The sequence below is a fragment of the Mobula hypostoma genome, chromosome 8 (genome assembly GCF_963921235.1).
Source record: "Mobula hypostoma chromosome 8, sMobHyp1.1, whole genome shotgun sequence".
Lineage (NCBI taxonomy): Eukaryota > Metazoa > Chordata > Chondrichthyes > Myliobatiformes > Myliobatidae > Mobula > Mobula hypostoma.
The window spans coordinates 12,846,409-12,864,067 of NC_086104.1; the positions used below are offsets into that span (position 1 = coordinate 12,846,409).

The 17,659-nt window shown below is 43.7% G+C and overlaps 1 protein-coding gene and 1 pseudogene across 1 annotated transcript; both read right to left on the reverse strand.

The window, feature by feature from the left end:
- Positions 1–3,559, reverse strand: part of LOC134350368 (histone H2A type 1-like) — a 28,264-nt pseudogene extending 24,705 nt beyond the window's left edge.
- Positions 3,560–4,312: 753 nt separating this feature from the next.
- Positions 4,313–5,312, reverse strand: LOC134350371 (histone H2B 1/2-like). The gene has a single exon (XM_063055470.1). The coding sequence runs from the start codon at positions 5,159–5,161 to the stop codon at positions 4,787–4,789; it is 375 nt and encodes a 124-aa protein (XP_062911540.1). The 5' UTR covers positions 5,162–5,312; the 3' UTR covers positions 4,313–4,786.
- Between the last annotated feature and the right edge of the window lie 12,347 nt (positions 5,313–17,659).

A 17,659-nucleotide genomic window follows, 5' to 3' on the forward strand; every position in this document is an offset into this window, starting at 1 on the left:
AAGACTCAAATCTCTCTCTCCATCACTACTCAACTCAATACCATGAACTGAACTGAACTTTACTCATCATCGTAAGACTGTATATTTTTACCCCTAGATTTAAAGAAGCTTGGTTTTTCATATATATATTTCCACACTTACTGATATACATACATATATATATAATCATTGCTAACCTGTTTGATTTATCTACATTTATATTACTGTATTGAGTCGTTACTAATAAATATTATTAGTTTATAGCAATACTGGACTCCAAAGTGTTTTCCATCTCTGCTGGTTCTTTATTCCCATCACACGGTACATGACACTAAGCATCTATTGAACTGTCTCAATAACCATGGGTTTGATGACTCTTACTTGAAACAGAACCTTGTTGCATTTGCTAGTGATGGAGTGAGCTTAATGCTCGGTGTCAAATCTGGTGTTGCTACCATTCTCAAGGAACATTACCCTGATGTGATAATTTGGCACTGTCTTAATCACAGATGAGAACTTGTAGTAGGTGATTCAGAGAGAGAAGTTCATGGAATAAATCATTTTCAATCATTTATGGACAAATTGTACTCTGTTTACAGTAGATGACCCCTAAATCAAAAGGAACTGTCTGAATGTGCCTCTCAACTAGAATAACAAATTTGCAAAATAGGTCATGTTTTGGGCACCAGGTGGGTAGCTAGCTCGTTTTGAACAGTTTCAGCAGTGTGGCAAAATTATGAAACACTGTTTTCATTTTGAAAAAGCAATGAAGGATGAAACAAGATCTGGGAGTGACAGAAAAACCTATGAAGGTCTGTTGAAAAGATTCTCTTCAGAAGAATTTATATTGGACTTAGCTCTAATGTACGACACGTTGCATGAAATGTGTTTACTGTCAGAGTGTTTACAGAAATGCACTACTACGATTGTTTATGCAGACAAACTGATCCAATGGAGCATAAGATCACTGCATGGACTTAAAGAGCAACCTGGTACAAAAACTCTAGAAGCTCAAGAGGCAGTTGAAAAGGGGAAGTTTGGAGAAATTACCTTAACAAGCAACAACAAAATTGTCTCCATTAATTATCTACAGTTTCTTACTAGCCTTATAAACAATTTGCAGCACCGTATGTTCATGGCAACATCCTTGAAAGGTTCTCAAACTTCTAAACCTCAAAGTATGTATAAATCCCTGCTAAATGAAATGTGTGTCCTTGATAAAGATAACTGGCCTGCTGAAATACCGCCTAATTATGGAGAAGCTGCAATATCATCTCTAAGAGGTTTAAGCTTTCTTCTTCCTTTGTAATAAATGCCTTCAGAGATTATGTGGAGGATCGTGGACGCTGCATCCCCCAAAATTTACGCCTATTACTGAGCTGTTCACAAGTTATTCCTATTAGTACTGCTGAGTGTGAGAGAGGATTCAGTCACATTAACTTGATAACAACAACAACAGACTCAAGGATTCTCATAGATCATGTATCAGCACTTATGTTTGTTAAACTACACGGACCTCCTCTAGTTCAGTGGAATGCTGAGCCATATGTCACATCATGGCTGCGGTACCACAGATCAGCAGATGACATCAGGACAAGAGTTGCTTCAGACCCTAAACACATATTACGCCTGACCCTTTGTGGAAATTATTGTGAAACTTCTCATTGGTGGCATTTGGTAAACAGGTACCTGTAATTACTTTTAAATTGGTAAAATATTAAGCGGTATAGATAGAGTGGACAGCCAAGCGCCTCTTCCCCAGGGCACCACTGCTCAATACAAGAGGACATGGCTTTAAGGTAAGGGGTGGGAAGTTCAAGAGGGATGTTAGAGGAAGGTTTTTTACTCACAGAGTGCTTGGTGCATGGAATGCACTGCCTGAGTCAGTGGTGGAGGCAGATACACTAGTGAAATTTAAGAGACTACCAGACAGGTATATGGAGGAATTTAAGGTGGGGGGTCATATGGGAGGCAGGGTTTTAAGGGTCGACACAACATTGTGGGCCGAAGGGCCTGTACTGTGCTATACTGTTCTATGTTCTAAAATACATGATCACCGTCTTTTTCTTTACTTGCTTGATAATTATATTTTATGATAATTAGTGAGTGCAACTGTGCAATACTTCGTCATATTATTAAATTAAGAATTATATGTTTTATTGTACCAGTTATACACTGAAATGTAGTGATAGGCTATAATCTTGTTAATGTCTTAACTATCACTATATTTGTGTGGAGCTCTGGAATTCATATATTTATTTCATCTTAGTTTAGTGCTTGACATTATAAGAAACCCTATTCATATATATATCACACCCAATTTGTGTACCTGCTCATTACATGAATGGGGCAAGGAAGTTGCCCAGTACATGAAATGAGCAGGTACGCAAACGGGGTGTGACATACGAGGGGTGATTGATAAGTTCGTGGTCTAAGGTGGAAGAAGTCAATTTTAGAAAACCTAACAATTATCTGGAACAGAAATACCACAAAAGTTATTAACTTCAAACTTTCTGCATAATCACTCAAGAGTTGAACTGCACGTGCATGTAACAAGAGCTGTATAACCTCGGACCACGAACTTATCAATCACCCCTTGTACGGCTCCGGCCCCTAAAAAATTGGCACTGCACCCCTGCTGACAGCTCGGTTCACTCTGGATTCATAGCACAAGGAGATTCCTTCAGATCTACAGAAAACCATCTGCCTGTCTATAATTACAGCGGGTGACTCCAGTAATCTAAATCGGCACCATGAACGGCGCAGATATCGTGTGCCAAGTGTCAGCTGCGATACTAGACTGTCGTTCAACGTATAGTAGTAAGATTAAAATTTGCACCATCTCTCCGGGCGGCCAGTCACACACACCGGCACCTAAACAGATTATGCTTAACCGTTCCCCGCAGTCGCCGGCCCCGTCACACTTCCCCGGCAGCGGGCTGCTGTCTGAAATCGATGACGGATAAGAAGCCGAATGCACAGTCATTCAGCGCCGGCAGTCGCTGGGGGACCCAGCTCCATCACTTCAGACTGCTCACGCTGTGCGCTTCGCACCCGCAATAAATTTCAATGCCCCCTGCAATAATCTGAACTCGAGCTCTATCCCCCGCGCTCACGGGAACTATAGACAGCCCTTTCACAGACACTGTGAGTGGCTCTTAAAAGAGCCTTTGGGTCACCGGGTTCAGAATCTGTCGCTTCACTTGCTGGCGCTGCCCGTTTTCTTGGGCAACAGCACGGCCTGGATATTGGGCAGCACCCCGCCCTGAGCGATGGTCACCCCTCCCAGCAGCTTGTTGAGCTCCTCGTCGTTGCGGACGGCCAGCTGAAGGTGTCTGGGGATGATGCGGGTCTTTTTGTTGTCCCGGGCTGCGTTGCCGGCCAACTCGAGGATTTCAGCTGTCAGATACTCGAGCACAGCGGCCAGATAGACCGGGGCTCCGGCACCCACACGCTCAGCATAGTTACCCTTTCTCAGGAGCCTGTGAACACGGCCCACCGGGAACTGCAGTCCGGCCCGGGACGAGCGAGATTTGGCCTTGGACCGAGCTTTGCCACCGGTTTTCCCTCGTCCAGTCATCTTCACAATCTCAGTAAGTACTTCACACAGAATGATGAAATAGGCCAGCCCTCGTCCTTCTTGTAGCTTTTGGGGGAATGTAGTGGAGTGTTTATGATTGGTGGAGAGGAAATAATCCAATCAAAGAGCAGCCTCATTCACCAATCAGGAGACAGCAACTGCAGAAGCGCGGAAACAAACCGCTTATTTCCTAACAAAAATGAAATTTGAAAAAGCCCGCCATAAGATCCTTTGTTCAAACCTAATCTAAATCCAAATTATTCCAGATCTGTTTGTCCCCCTATTCACCTCATTACTGAAGTCCGGTACATTTAACATAGGTGCAGTTGATATTGAAACCGTGTCTGAGGATTTAATTTGCCGAAATCTTTCAATTCATAAATGCTCTGAACAAAAAAAAAATCATTTCTCAGCTCTGCTGCGGCCGGTCATTGTGTGAACCTGATCAGGTTATCAACAGATCGCTCTTCTCGGTTGCGACTGGAGTTTAGCCCGTAGTTTTAACACATCATTTCACAGATGAAATTAAATTATTCAATTCCATAGATGCTGCCTGACCCGCTGAATTCCTCCAGCACATCGTGTGTTGTTCTGCATTTCCAGCATCGGCAGAATATCTTGTATATCTGAAATAACCGTGAACAAGTTCACGTCAGGCACTGAAATAGATTTCAATTAAATTGCCAAAATGGGACAGAAATTAATAAACCGCATTCCCCACCGCCATTAAATCAGAAACAGCAATTATCCGGTTCAAAGTTTTTAATAACCGGGAGAGAGACCCAGAGGAGGAGGTGATGTTCCCGTGTGTGCAGTAGAAAGAATGTAACAAAGACTTCGGGGTTATACCGACCCGTATCTGGGCCGTATCCTCCAAATAGCCTGACTTTCCCTTTTCTATTTATGATTTATAATTTAATTTTTTAATATTTACTATCGATTTGTAATCTAGGGAGCGCGAAGCGCGTTATCAAATATCGCTGTGAAGATTGTACGCTGTAGTATCAATTGTTTGGCGACAATATAAGTAACAGTCAACTGATTAACACGGATAGAACTTGAATTACCTCATATAAAAAGGAAAGGAAAGGAATTTCCAGATTTACTTCAATTCAATGGCTTTGGGTCACTGGTTAATGTTAAATATTACGTATTAACTCTTTCAGTGAATCTGTGAGTGGCTCTTAAAAGAGCCGTTGGGTTTCCGCTGTGTTTTCTGGGCACTCTTCACTTGGAGCTGGTGTACTTGGTCACCGCCTTTGTCCCTTCCGACACGGCGTGCTTGGCCAGCTCCCCAGGCAGCAGCAGGCGCACGGCAGTCTGGATCTCCCGGGAGCTGATGGTCGATCGCTTGTTATAATGGGCCAGCCGGGAAGCCTCGCCCGCGATGCGCTCGAAAATATCGCTCACGAACGAGTTCATGATGCTCATGGCCTTGGAGGAGATGCCGGTGTCGGGGTGAACCTGCTTCATCACTTTGTAGATATAGATGGAGTAACTCTCCTTCCTCACCCTCCTGCGTTTCTTGCCAGACTTGCCCGCTGGTTTGGGCAAAGCTTTCTTGGCGCCCTTCTTGGGAGCGGATTTCTGCTGCTCGGGCATTTCTTCAGTTGGTTTCAAGGCTAAAATGAGCAAACCCCGCCGGACGCGGATGAAATAGACAGTACTCACTGCGGTATGCTAATACAGGGCGGGGAAACTGTGAACTTTCAATGGTTGATTGGAAAAACAAATCGCCCATCAGATTTGTTCCGGCAAATCCTTGGTTGAATATCAGAGAGAAACGTAACGCAATCGTTCGCTCTACCAATCAGAAGCCGCACCCACTACCCAGGGCCCGTCGGGGAACCGTGCCGATCTGCTTCAGTCGTCGGTGACATTTAATGCGGCAGAGCCGTTTGGGGCTGAAATCAAAACAAGAGAAGATGTAATTTTTAAAAAGCAGACAATGAGGTGAAATGTTGTAAAGTAATACCCTTAAATCGTTTATTTCACAACCCAGAGCCGCAAGAGACCGAAGGAGAGAGTTAGCCATTTCGATGTGCAGTTCAAAGCCGAGTTTTTTTTCCTTAAGTGCAAGTACATTTGAAATGAAAAACGTACAGCATCACAGGCAGATAGCATCAGAATACAACATTCACAAGAAACAGGGAAATTAAACATGAATTATACAAGGAAGACGACAATCTGAACAAAATTAAAACAAAAGTCACTGCAGTATACAATAGTTTTACTGTTGTAGTGATTAGGTTCTTTTCAGAATTGAGTGGGCGAAGGGAAGTAGCTATTCTTGATCTCATGGTGCGGGGCTTCAGGCTTCTGTACGTCCTGCCCAGCGTCAGCTGCTGGTTCTTCTTTGAAAGGTGAGGAAGGGAAACACAGAATAATCACAGGTAACTAAGGTGGTGGTGAAGATAGGGAAATCCATTCAAACGGACATTGTGACTCCATTTATAAAGACAGATGAGTCAGGATCACGTAATGACTGGATCTGTTCTGGGAGTAACAAGGAGGCTTGGTGCAGAGTTACATAAAACTGTACAGCACAGGAACAGGCCCTAAAAACAAGCAGCTAAAAAGCAAATCAAAAACACTAATCCCTACTACCTACGCAATGTTACATCCCTCCATCCATGTGCCTACATCCCTCCATCCATGTGGCTACATCCCTCCATCCATGTGCCTATCCAACTGTCTCTTAAAAAGCCTCTAGTGTACTTGCATCTACCATCATACCAGGCAGCACATTCCAGACATCCACCACTCTCTGAGTAAAACACTTACCCCTCTCATTCCTTTGAACTTACCTCCACTCACCTTCAATGCATGCCCTTTGGTATTAAACATTTCTACCCTGGGAAAAATAATAGCCCTGTCCACTCTATCTAAGCCTCTCATAATATGAAACACTTCACATTTATCTGCGTAAAACTCAGTCTGCCATTTCTCTGCCCATATCTGCAACTGATGCATGTCATGTTGCATACTTTGCAGTCTTCTACACTATCCACAACTCCACCAAGCTTGGTATCATCTACAAACATACCAACCCACCCATTTACTTTTTCATCCAAATCATTTATGTACATCACAAACATCAGAGGTCCCAGCACAGAAAGCCCTGCGGAAGACCCACTCTTACGGATCTCCAGCTTGATTAAGTCCCTTCGATCACTACCCTCTGTCTTCTACAGGCAAGCCAGTTCTGAATCCAAACAGCCAATTCGGAACAAACCCCATGCATCTTGATCTTCTGGACTAGCCTCCCATGAGGGACTTTGTCAAACGCCTTACTAAAATCCAATATTCACTGCTCTACCTTCATCAATCTCTCTTATCACCTTGTCAAAAAACTCAATCAACTTGGTACTACATGACCTGCCCCATACAAAGCCATGCTGGCTCTCCTTAATTAGGCCCTGGGTTCCAAATACTCATATATCCTATCCTCAAGAATTTTTGAGTATCCACATCTTGTGTCCCCAACACAGGGACTTGGTGGTGCGAGCAGCATGTGTGGGGGGAGAGGGACATTCAACGTTAGAACCCTGTGTTAAGACAGAGAGTATAGGGGAAGGTAGTAATCCGTCTGATCGGCTCAGAAAAGGGGCTGGTGCTGCGATAGGAGAATAAGGCTGAGGCTCTGGAGTGCAGTGAGAATGGGAAGAGAGAAGGGAGAGGGGCATCTGGGATGTGAAAGTGGGGGAGGGCAGAGCGAGATATCCCTCTGTTCCCTACACATCAGAATGCAGAGTGGCATAGTTAGCGAGCGTGATCGTTAAGATTTAAAACTTAGAAGAATCGCACAAAGTAGAATTTTCAGCGCCTAATCAAAAGGGGTAAGAATTTTCTTTTATGTTCCAATTGGTCGGAGAGAAAACTAGTTCTGGCTTCTACATCATTAGCTGGGAGTTAGGAGTGAGGAACTGCTACCTTGCTATTTTGAAATGAGATCTGTAAAAAAAGAAACATAAACCGGTAGAGCCACGTACAAACCGGTAGAGTGCCGATTAAATATGCAAGCCGGTAGAGCCTCAAATCTAAATTTGTACAAGCAGTGCAGCACGGATAAAAAGATGATAATTTCGTACGAGGCAGTAGAGCGCATGAGAAAATTTAAATGCGTGCAAGCTTACAGCAGAGCACGGGGATAAAGAATAAATTCAGGTTATTTCGAGATTGCGGTCAAAGTAATAAAATGTAAGAATTAAGATCAAATCAAAAACAATGCCCAAGGTTGTGAAACCAACTACAGAATCTCCAATTACACGCAGATACTGTAACTGAATTCCTATCAAATAAAACATTCCAGATCGATAAAGTTAATGAGAGAGGGATATACTATCGATGTTGAATCTACTGAAACGTGTCTCCTAGATGATATTGTGTAATTGCCTGATACTGATAGAAAGATAAGACCACGTGGTCCGTTTAATAAGTGTGAGGAATCAAAAGAGTTAACTAATCAAAAGGAACGCAAAATTTGGGATTAACTACAAAACCACAATGCTAGAGGCAGAAAGGAAGTCGAAAGAGCATTAACTGAATGAGTGAAAGAACAACGCAGTACGTTGTGCAGAGCTCAGAAGCAGACTAAAACAAAACCGAAAACTGCAAGCGTGACTTCAAGTGGGCAGTCCAGCTTGTGACATTGGTGACTCTAGGGACGCCTGTGCTGTGCCCTGGGAAACATCTGGAGCTCCACCAAAGGAATTACAGCTCACATCAATCAATCCCGCACCCCCCAGGAAACAGCGACACTATCCAAATTCCGAAGAATTACAAACTACGTTGAACAATCTACCAATACAGTGACACCATCCGAACTCCAAGCAATTACAGGCTCCATCACACAGTCTCCCAATACAGCGCCATCATCCATACTTCGGAGAATTACAGCCTACGATAGACAGTCTTCCAATACACTATATGACACTATAGGAATTACGCCTATATTGGACAGTCTCCCAATACAGCAAAACAATCAGAACTCTGAAAAATTACGGTCTACATTGGAGTCTCCCAACATAGCAACACCATCTGACCTCCAAGGACATACAGAATGGACATGCCATGGACTTTACAGCGGCCCCAAGCGACTCAAGTCAGTATGACTGTGATGAAATAATGATTGACAGCAATATCACTGTATGCTCCAGTAAACACCAAGGCGGTGAAGACACACAGGACTGAAGATGAAAACATTTGTAAACAAAGAACAGAAAATCTGTAGATGCCGGACAGATAATACACACAAAATGTTGGAGAAACCCAGCAGGCCAGGTGGCATCTATGAAAAAGAGTAAACAGTCGACGTTTCAGGCCAAGACCTTTCATCAGGACTGGAAAGAAGAGTAAGGAGGTGGGGGAAGGGGAAGAAGAAACCGGGAGAGGGGGATGGGTGAAGTAAAGAATTGGGAAGTCGATTGGTGAAAGAGATAAAGGGCTGGAGAAGGGGAAATATGATTGAGGAGAGGTCATGAAAGAAGGAAAAGGGGGAGGAGCACCAGAGGAAAGTGATTGACATGTAAGGAGATATGGGAATGGGAAATGGTGAAGGCGGGGAGATGTTCATGCCATCAGGTTGGAGGCTACCCAGACGGAATATAAGGCTTTTCTCCTCCAAGTCCACGTAGCTGTGAGAATTGGTGGGCTTATAAAAGATATCAGTAGATAAACTAAGTCCAGAGATAGATACAAGAGATCAAGAAAGGGAAGGAAGGTGTCTGAAATAGACCAGGTAAATTTGAGGGCAGGGTAGAAGTTGGAGGCAAAGGTGATGACGTGGACGAATTTGGCATGGGTGCAAGAAGCAGCAGCAATGCAGTTTGTCAAAGTAGCATAGGAAAAGCAGAGGAATGATACCAGTGTAGGCTTGGAACATAGACTGCTCCACATAGCCGACAAAAAAGGCAGGCATAGCTGGGGCCCATGCGAGTGGCCATGGCTGCACCTTTTGTTTGAAGGAAGTGGGAGGAGGCAGTGGAAAAATTATTGAGAGTATGGACCAGTTCCTCCAGACGGGGTAAGAGTGGTGATGGAGGGGAACTGGTGGAAGGAAACCATGGTTAATCAATGCATTGACAAGCAGCGGCAGATCCATCCAACTATTGCTCAACAATCTGCTGAAAGACAGTAAGCTTTCAGAGGACCCCGTGACTCTGAGTGAAGAAAATCTCAAAGCATATCAAACTTTAAAGGTGATGTTGTGCACGGCACCAGCATCAAGAATCTCTGATATATATGTAGACAATTCATCCTGTATGTTACCAAGAAACACATGAGGGCAGTTTTCACTCAAGAACTTGGAGACTGACAGTGTCCTGTTGGTTACTATTTCGTCAAAGATCTGATTCAGTACGCTGATGGCTCCTCGATGATTGAGAGAGGAATTGAAATGGTTGTTTCTGGAACTAAAGTGCAGGCATCATCAGGAAGGATGGCTCCTGGCACCTCTGTGCAACAGGCAGAACTAACAGCTCTGATTGAAGCCTATAAGTTGGCAAAAGGAATATCAGTTAATATTCACAATGATTTTCAATATGATTTTGTGATTTCGGAAACTTGTGGAGACAAAGGGGATTTCTTACAACTGTAGGATCCCAATCAAGAATGTCTATCTAGTACAAGAACTTGGATGTCATACAATTGCCATCAGAAGTTGCTGTATTAAAATGTGAAACCCTCTCCAAAATGACTAGGATGGAAAGACGTGGAAATACATTTGTGGATGAAAATGCAAAAAAGGCAGCATAAGACAAAGTAAAAGAAGTTAAAAAGGTCAAAGAATTGGAGGAAGTACTGAGAATATATACAGTGAACCCTACAAATGGAATTATGGAAAGAAAGTTGGACTCTGTATCACAGATGAGCATACAAGATAATCCAGAGATGCAAGCTCATTGCTCTAACCAGGGTGGAGAATTGTGAGAGGTTAAACAGTGATAGAACATGGAGAAATGGCATCAGTCATAGACGAGCAGCTCCAACTACATTGCTTCCTTATCTGGCACGACAGGTACACTCACTAGGACACATTGGAGTGGAAAAGATGATTAAATTATTTTCCCAGTGATGGTGGAATCCAAAGTTCAGGGCACAAGCTTGACAAATGTTTGAAAGATGCATGATACAGGTGTCCCCCACTTTTCGAACGTTCACATTACGAAACCTCGCTGTTACGAAGGACCTACATCAGTTACCTGTTTTTGCTAACAGAAGGTGTTTTCACTGTTACGAAAAAAGGCAGTACGCGCCCCGAGCAGCCAAGCTCCTCCCCTGGAACTGCATTCTAGCCAGCATTGCTTAAACACGTGCCTGTGAGCAGCCATTAGCAAGATGAGTTCTAAGGTATCGGAAAAGCCTAAAAGAGCTCGTAAGGGTGTTACACTTAGCGTAAAACTAGACATAATTAAGCGTTTCGATCGTGGTGAACAAAGTAAGGACAAAGTGAGTTTGGTTTGTGGAAGTTGACGAAGATGATGTTGAAGAGGTTTTGGCATCCAATGACCAAGAACTGATAGATGAAGAGCTGATGCAATTGGAAGAGGAAAGGATAACAATGGAAACCGAATGCAGTAGCGAACGGACCAAAAGTGAAGTCATCCAAGAACTGAACGTGAAGCAACTGCCTGAGATTTTCGCTGCAATAATTACAGAAAAGTACAACTTTAATTTTGAAAGTGTATATCGGTTTAGGGCATATTTGCAAGATGGTTTGAGTGCTTACAAAGAACTGTATGATAGAAAAATGCGCAAGGCTAAACAGTCAAGCATACTGTCGTTTTTCAAGCCTTCCACATCAGCCACAGCAGACGACGAATCTCGACCTTCGACATCGAGGCAGGCAGAGATAGAAGATGACCTGCCTGCCCTGATGGAAATAGATGACGATGAGATGACACCTCAGTGTCCCACCACCCCAAAGCCCGGGCCGCAGACCAATATATTGCCGCGGAGAAAGCAGCGGTAGCTGGGATGCACCCAGCATATCTTTAAGAAAAATGCTGAAATAAACAAGCTAATTAATTGGGTGCCACCTGGCATGTAAATGTCGGCCCAGATCAGAGGCGATTGCCGATTGCGTCGCCTCTGATCTGGGCCGACATTTACGTGCCGGGCGGCACCTAATTAATTAGCTTGTTTATTTCGGCTTTTTTCTTAAAGATGTGTTGGGTGCGTCCCGGCCACCGCTGCTTTCTCTGCGGATCGGTATCGGTACGCTGCCTGGAGGTTAGGGACCACTGCATCAACCCAACCTGCGACGACTCAGCCTAACACACCATCATCAGTGTGCTCGGCGCTGTCTTCCCAATTCCGGTAAGTGATACTACACTGTACATACATTATTTCTACTTTATATAGGCTGTGTATTTTTCTGGGTTATTTGGTATGATTTGGCAGCTTTATAACTTAAGGGTTACTGGAGAGAGTGTTTCTGCAGAGAGCGCTTGCAAGAAATTTTTGCTACGGAGAACACTGGCTGAGTGTATGTCCTTGGGCAAGGCACTTAACCACACATTGCTCTGCGATGACACCGGTGCCAAGTTGTATGGGTCCTAATGCCCCTCCCTTGGACAACATCAGTGGCGTGGAGAGGGGAGACTTGCAGAATGGGCAACTGCTGGTCTTCCATACAACCTTGACCAGGCCTGCGCCCTGGAAACCTTCCAAGGCGTAAATCCATGGTCTCATGGGACTAATGGATGCCTATCCATTGGCTCTAACCAAGGAACACATTTCACTGGGAGTGTTTGTCAGGAATTATGTGAACTGATGGAAGTTTTTTCATTGTCCACATCATCAGGAAAAGTTGAACAATGAATGGAATTAGAAAAAAAAATACTGACTAAATATCACGAGGAAGGCGTACCACGGCCTACCCTACAGCTCTTACTATGGTCTTGTGTAGCAACAGAGCAACCCCAAACAAGAAAACTAAACTTAATTCGAGGTGGCAACAGGGCATCCTATGTCACTGCTGGGAGCTCTTGATCTCAGAGAGGCTGATAGACACATTATGACTGACAGTGTGGTTAACTATTGTGTGAATTCCTTAGTTTTAAATGTGATAGAGTGGGAGGGATTAAAGCATTACTTGTCAGGGAAAATGTCATGGCAGTGCTCAGTCAGGACAGACTGGAGAGCTTGTCTAGTGAAGCTTTATGGGTGGAACTGAGGAATAAGAACGGTATGACCACCTAAATGGGATTATATTATAGACCACCCAGGATTTATAGCAGTAAGTTTGTAGATGGATCACAGACTTGCAACAAGCATAAGTTTATGATAGTAGGTGATTTTAACTTTCCAAATATTGATTGGGACTCCCATACTGTAAAAGGGCTGGATGGCATACAGCTTGTCAAATGTGTTCAGGGAAGATTCCTTAATCAATACATAAGGTTCCAACTAGAGGGACTGTGATACTAGATCTCCTAATAAGAACACACATAAAAGTTGCTGGTGAACGCAGCAGGCCAGGCAGCATCTCTAGGAAAAGGTGCAGTCGACAGATGCTGCCTGGCCTGCTGCGTTCACCAGCAACTTTTATGTGTGTCGCTTGAATTTCCAGCATCTGCAGAATTCCTGTCGTTTGCGCTCCTAATAGGAAATAAGGCAGGGCAGACGACAAATGGTTATGTAGGGGAACACTTTGCATCTACTGATCATAATGTATTAGTTTCAATATCATTATGAAAAAGGATACCTCTGGTCCTCAGATTGAGATTCAAAGTTGGAGAAAGGCCTATTTTGATGGTGTCAGAAAGGATCTGGCAAGTGTGGACTGGGACAGGTTGTTTTCTGGCAAAAGTGTATTTGGTAAGTGGGAGGCCTTCAAAAGTGAAATTTTGAGTCAGAATGAAAGGCAAGGAAAATAGATGAAGGGAACCTTTGTTTTCAAGAGTTATCGAGGACCTGATTAAGAAGAAGGAGGTGCATAGAAGGTATAGACAGGAAGGAACAAATGAGGTACTTGAGAAGAAATGGACGGAAATCAGAAGGGCAAAGAAGAGGGCTGAGGTTGCTCTAGCAGACAAGGTGAAGGAGAATCCCAAGGGCTTCGATAGATACATTAAGAGCAAAAGGATTGCAAGGGACAAAATTAATGCTCTTGAAGATCAGATTGGCCATCTAAGCAAAGAAACAGAAGAGTTGGGGGTGATCTTAAATTGTTTTTTTTTGGATCTATATTTACTCAGGAGATGGGCACTAAGGCTGCACAAGTGATGCAAAACAGCAGTGACATCACGTACCCTATACAGATTACAGAGGATGAGGTGTTAGCTATTTGAGGCAAATAAGGGTTGATAAATCCGCACGGCCTGACAGGGTGTTTCCCGGACCCTGTGGGAGGTGAGTGCTGAAACTGCAGGGGCCTAGCAAAGATATTCAAATCATCCTTAGTGACTGGTGAGGTACCAGAGGATTGGAGGCCAGCTGCTGTTGTTCCATTGTTTTTAAGAAAGGCTCTAAAAACATGCTGGGAAATTATAGGCTGGTAAACCTGATATCAGTAGTGTGCAAATTATTGGAAGATATTCTAAGGGACCAGATATATAAGTATTTGGATAGATAGGGACTGTTTAGGGATCGTCAACATGATTTTACGTATGGTAGGTCGTGTCTAACCAATGTTATAGAGCCTTTCGAAGAAGTTACCAGGAAAGTTGATAAAGCACAGCAGTGGATATTCTCTACATGGATTGTATGTCCATAAAGTGACTCTGATAGGAAATGATAAAGTTTTAATGGTGGAGTTGGTTAATGGGTGGAAGTGTTGATCAGGCTAAATGCTCAGGGAAAATAATTGTTTTTGAGTCTGGTGGTCCTGATGTGGATGCTACGCAGCCCCCTCCCTAATTTGAGTGAAACAAACAGTCCATGAGTATGGTGGGTGAGATACACCATGATCTTGCTGGCCCTTTTCCGGTACTTTTCTACACACATGTCCTTGATGGCAGGAAGGCTGATGCCAATGATGTATTGGGCAGCTTGACTACCTGTTGTAGAGCCTTTCTGTAGTTTTAGTACCAGTTGTGTGAAATCAGGTTCGGCGAGGAGGGGACAGAAGGTATTTGGCCCATCGAGTCTGCTTCACCATTTCATCATGGTGATCCATTTTTCTTCTCAGCCTCAATCTCTTGCCTTCTCCCAAAATCCCTTCATGCCCTGACCAATCAAGGATTTATCAACCTCCGCCTTAAATATACATAAAGACTTGGCCTTCACAGTTGCCTATGGCAAAGAACTCCACAGGTTCACAACTCTCTGGTGTTATGAACCCACAGGTTTCGTATACTGTGGACTGTTATTTTAAGAGTGCCTAAATGAGGCAGGACTATGATGTTGTTCACTGACTGATTTGCAGCTTGTTTAACTTTAAAACAAGGACACAGACAGACACTGGTGGGGGAGAAAGAGAGAGAAGGCAACCAGCTGATGAAACTTCAGCTGGTCACTGCGATGGTTTGAAACTCTCTTATGCCCACAAGGGTGGGTTAAATATCTGCACTTGGTGCATTACGAATGGGTGTCTGTCACTTCATATAATCCAAAGGAGTAGACTTTGTTTGGGATATCCTGTGGAGACCACTTACGTGTTAACCCTTGCCTGAGTGTTGTGTGGCAATCCCTTGAAAACAATATCCCTGTGACAGATCATTTTTGGTGATAATTCGTATGTGGATTTGGAATGACCCGACGGTCAAGATCTACAGCGACTGTTATCCCACTTTACCTTGTGGAATCTGTGGAATACTTTCATTTACCTGTGGAATTCGACATAACCACCTTTTCTCTACGTTTCACCCTGGATTACAAATATCTCTCTCCTATCATACATTCCGTGGATAAACTGAACTTTCCTACTTCACCATCTCAAGACTCTAAGCTTTGTTTCCCCAAGCTTAACTTAGTTTGGGAGCCATATTACACACATAACATTGTTAACATTTGTTTATCTTGGTTAGGTTACTATATTATAAGTAGATACTAATAAAGATAGTGGTTTTAACATTAAAACCCAACTCAGTGTGAAATCTCTTGCTGCTGGTTTATTTCTAAAGGTTACAGTACATAACACTGGCTGAAGAAATTCATCCTCATCTCCATTCTAAAAGGACACTCCTCTATTCTGAGGCTGTGTCCTCTGGTCTTAGACTCTCCCACCATAGGAAACATCCTCTCCACATCCACTCTATCAAGGCCTTTCACCATTCGGTAAGTTTCAATGAGGTCACCACTCATTTTTCCGAATGCCAGTGAATACAGGCCCAGAGCCATCAAATGCTCTTGATATGACAAGCCGTTCAATTCTGGAATCATTTTTGTGAACCTCCTCTGAAGCCAAGCCAGATTAAGCATATTCTTTCTAAGACAAAGGGCCCAAAACTGCTCACAATACTCCAAATGAGGCCTCACCAGTGCTTTATGAAGTCTCAACATTACATCCTTGCTCTTATATTCTAGTTCTCTTGAAATAGACAGGTAAGATGGAAACTTACTGCAACATACCCTCCCTCGAAATAAGTAACACTGAGACATCCAGTCTGCAAGCTAGTACTATCACAGTGTGGCCAGCAAAGACTGAACCCAGGTGCATGGGAAAGACAGACTCCCATGTAGAGACAGTGACCAGAGTTTATTCACTAAACCTTGGTGGCTCGGCAGAGTGACATTACAAGACATAACATTCTCAGAGCTAGGACCCAGTGATAAGTGCTAATCAGGAATCTGCTTAAATAAGTATAGAACGCAGAAAATCTGTGCTAGTCAAATTAAACTTTAACAAGATTAAACAGAAAGCACCAGGGTCTCACGACCCTCATTAATACAATTAACAAATACAGGTGCTCTAGGAACCTCAACCCAAAACTCTCTGGCTCCCTCCACAGGCCTGAAGAGCTAATTATGAGTATAATCTCGGTGGATACTCCACCATGCTATACAGTACACAAAACATAACACTATGATACCCAGAATTATCATTTTCTGGCCAGTGTACTGCAGTAGTCCACCAACCTCCTAGAGCTCCATTGTTTTGGCATTTGACTGATGCATATGCAAACCTCTTATGGCCACTATCTTGCTTTTAACCTCAATTACAAACAAGAGAAAATCTGCAGATGCTGGAAATCCAAGTAACACACACACAATGCCGGAGGAACTCAGCAGGCCAGGCAGCATCTCTGGAAAGGAGTACAGTCCTGCTGAAGGGTCTCAGCCCTAAACCTCAACTGTACTGTACTCCTTTCCATAGATGCTGGCTGGCCTGATGAGTTCCTCCAGCATTTCCTGTGTGATATTTTAACTTCAATTTACTGCTTTCAATTTACATTCTACAATAAAACTGAAGATTTGTTCTTCCTTGAGTTAACATCTGCTATATTCACATAACTCCAGAACACTCCCTAACGTACCCTCCTCCTGTTGGCCTCTGGACAGAAATCTGTCCCTGGAAGACCAAACTTTATGGAGGATCTAATTAGGTAGGGCAGCAAAACTGCCCTTCGCTTCAGATCCCCTCCCCAGTTACTAACCTATCGTGACCCTATATATGTACTACCATCACTAATTGGCTATGTAACAGACTGTGCAGAGCTGCTAATGAAACATTCCAGCAATTTAATCACAACCTCTTTCCTTAGTGGAGAACTCCCTGTTGGTAGTCATCTTGGTGAGACACACAGTGTTATCCTCCCCAGGTCCCTCTCCCTCATGCTGTTCCTCTGCACCAGCTTGCTCCTCTTCCTCACCCTGTTCCATGGAGGCTGGAGGGGCAATGGGCTAGTGTCCCTTTTGTCAGGCCTGCGACAACGTAGCTACCGGTCTGGCCTTAATTGTCGTGGGTGCATAGGGGAAGGGCGCTCACTCTTGGAGTGGGGGTGGGGGGTACCACAAGGCTTTCTTCTAACCTCTCTTCCTCATCCTCACTATCCAACTAAATGTCCTCATCCCCCACCCACATGTTGGAGTCACTCCTTGCAACGTCAGTGCTCGGACCTTAACGAGGTCTGGTCACCAGTTAGCCCCGTGGGCAGCCTTTGATTCCTGCACTATTACTAGTCACCGGGCTATCCCGGTACTCCTATCTTTCCC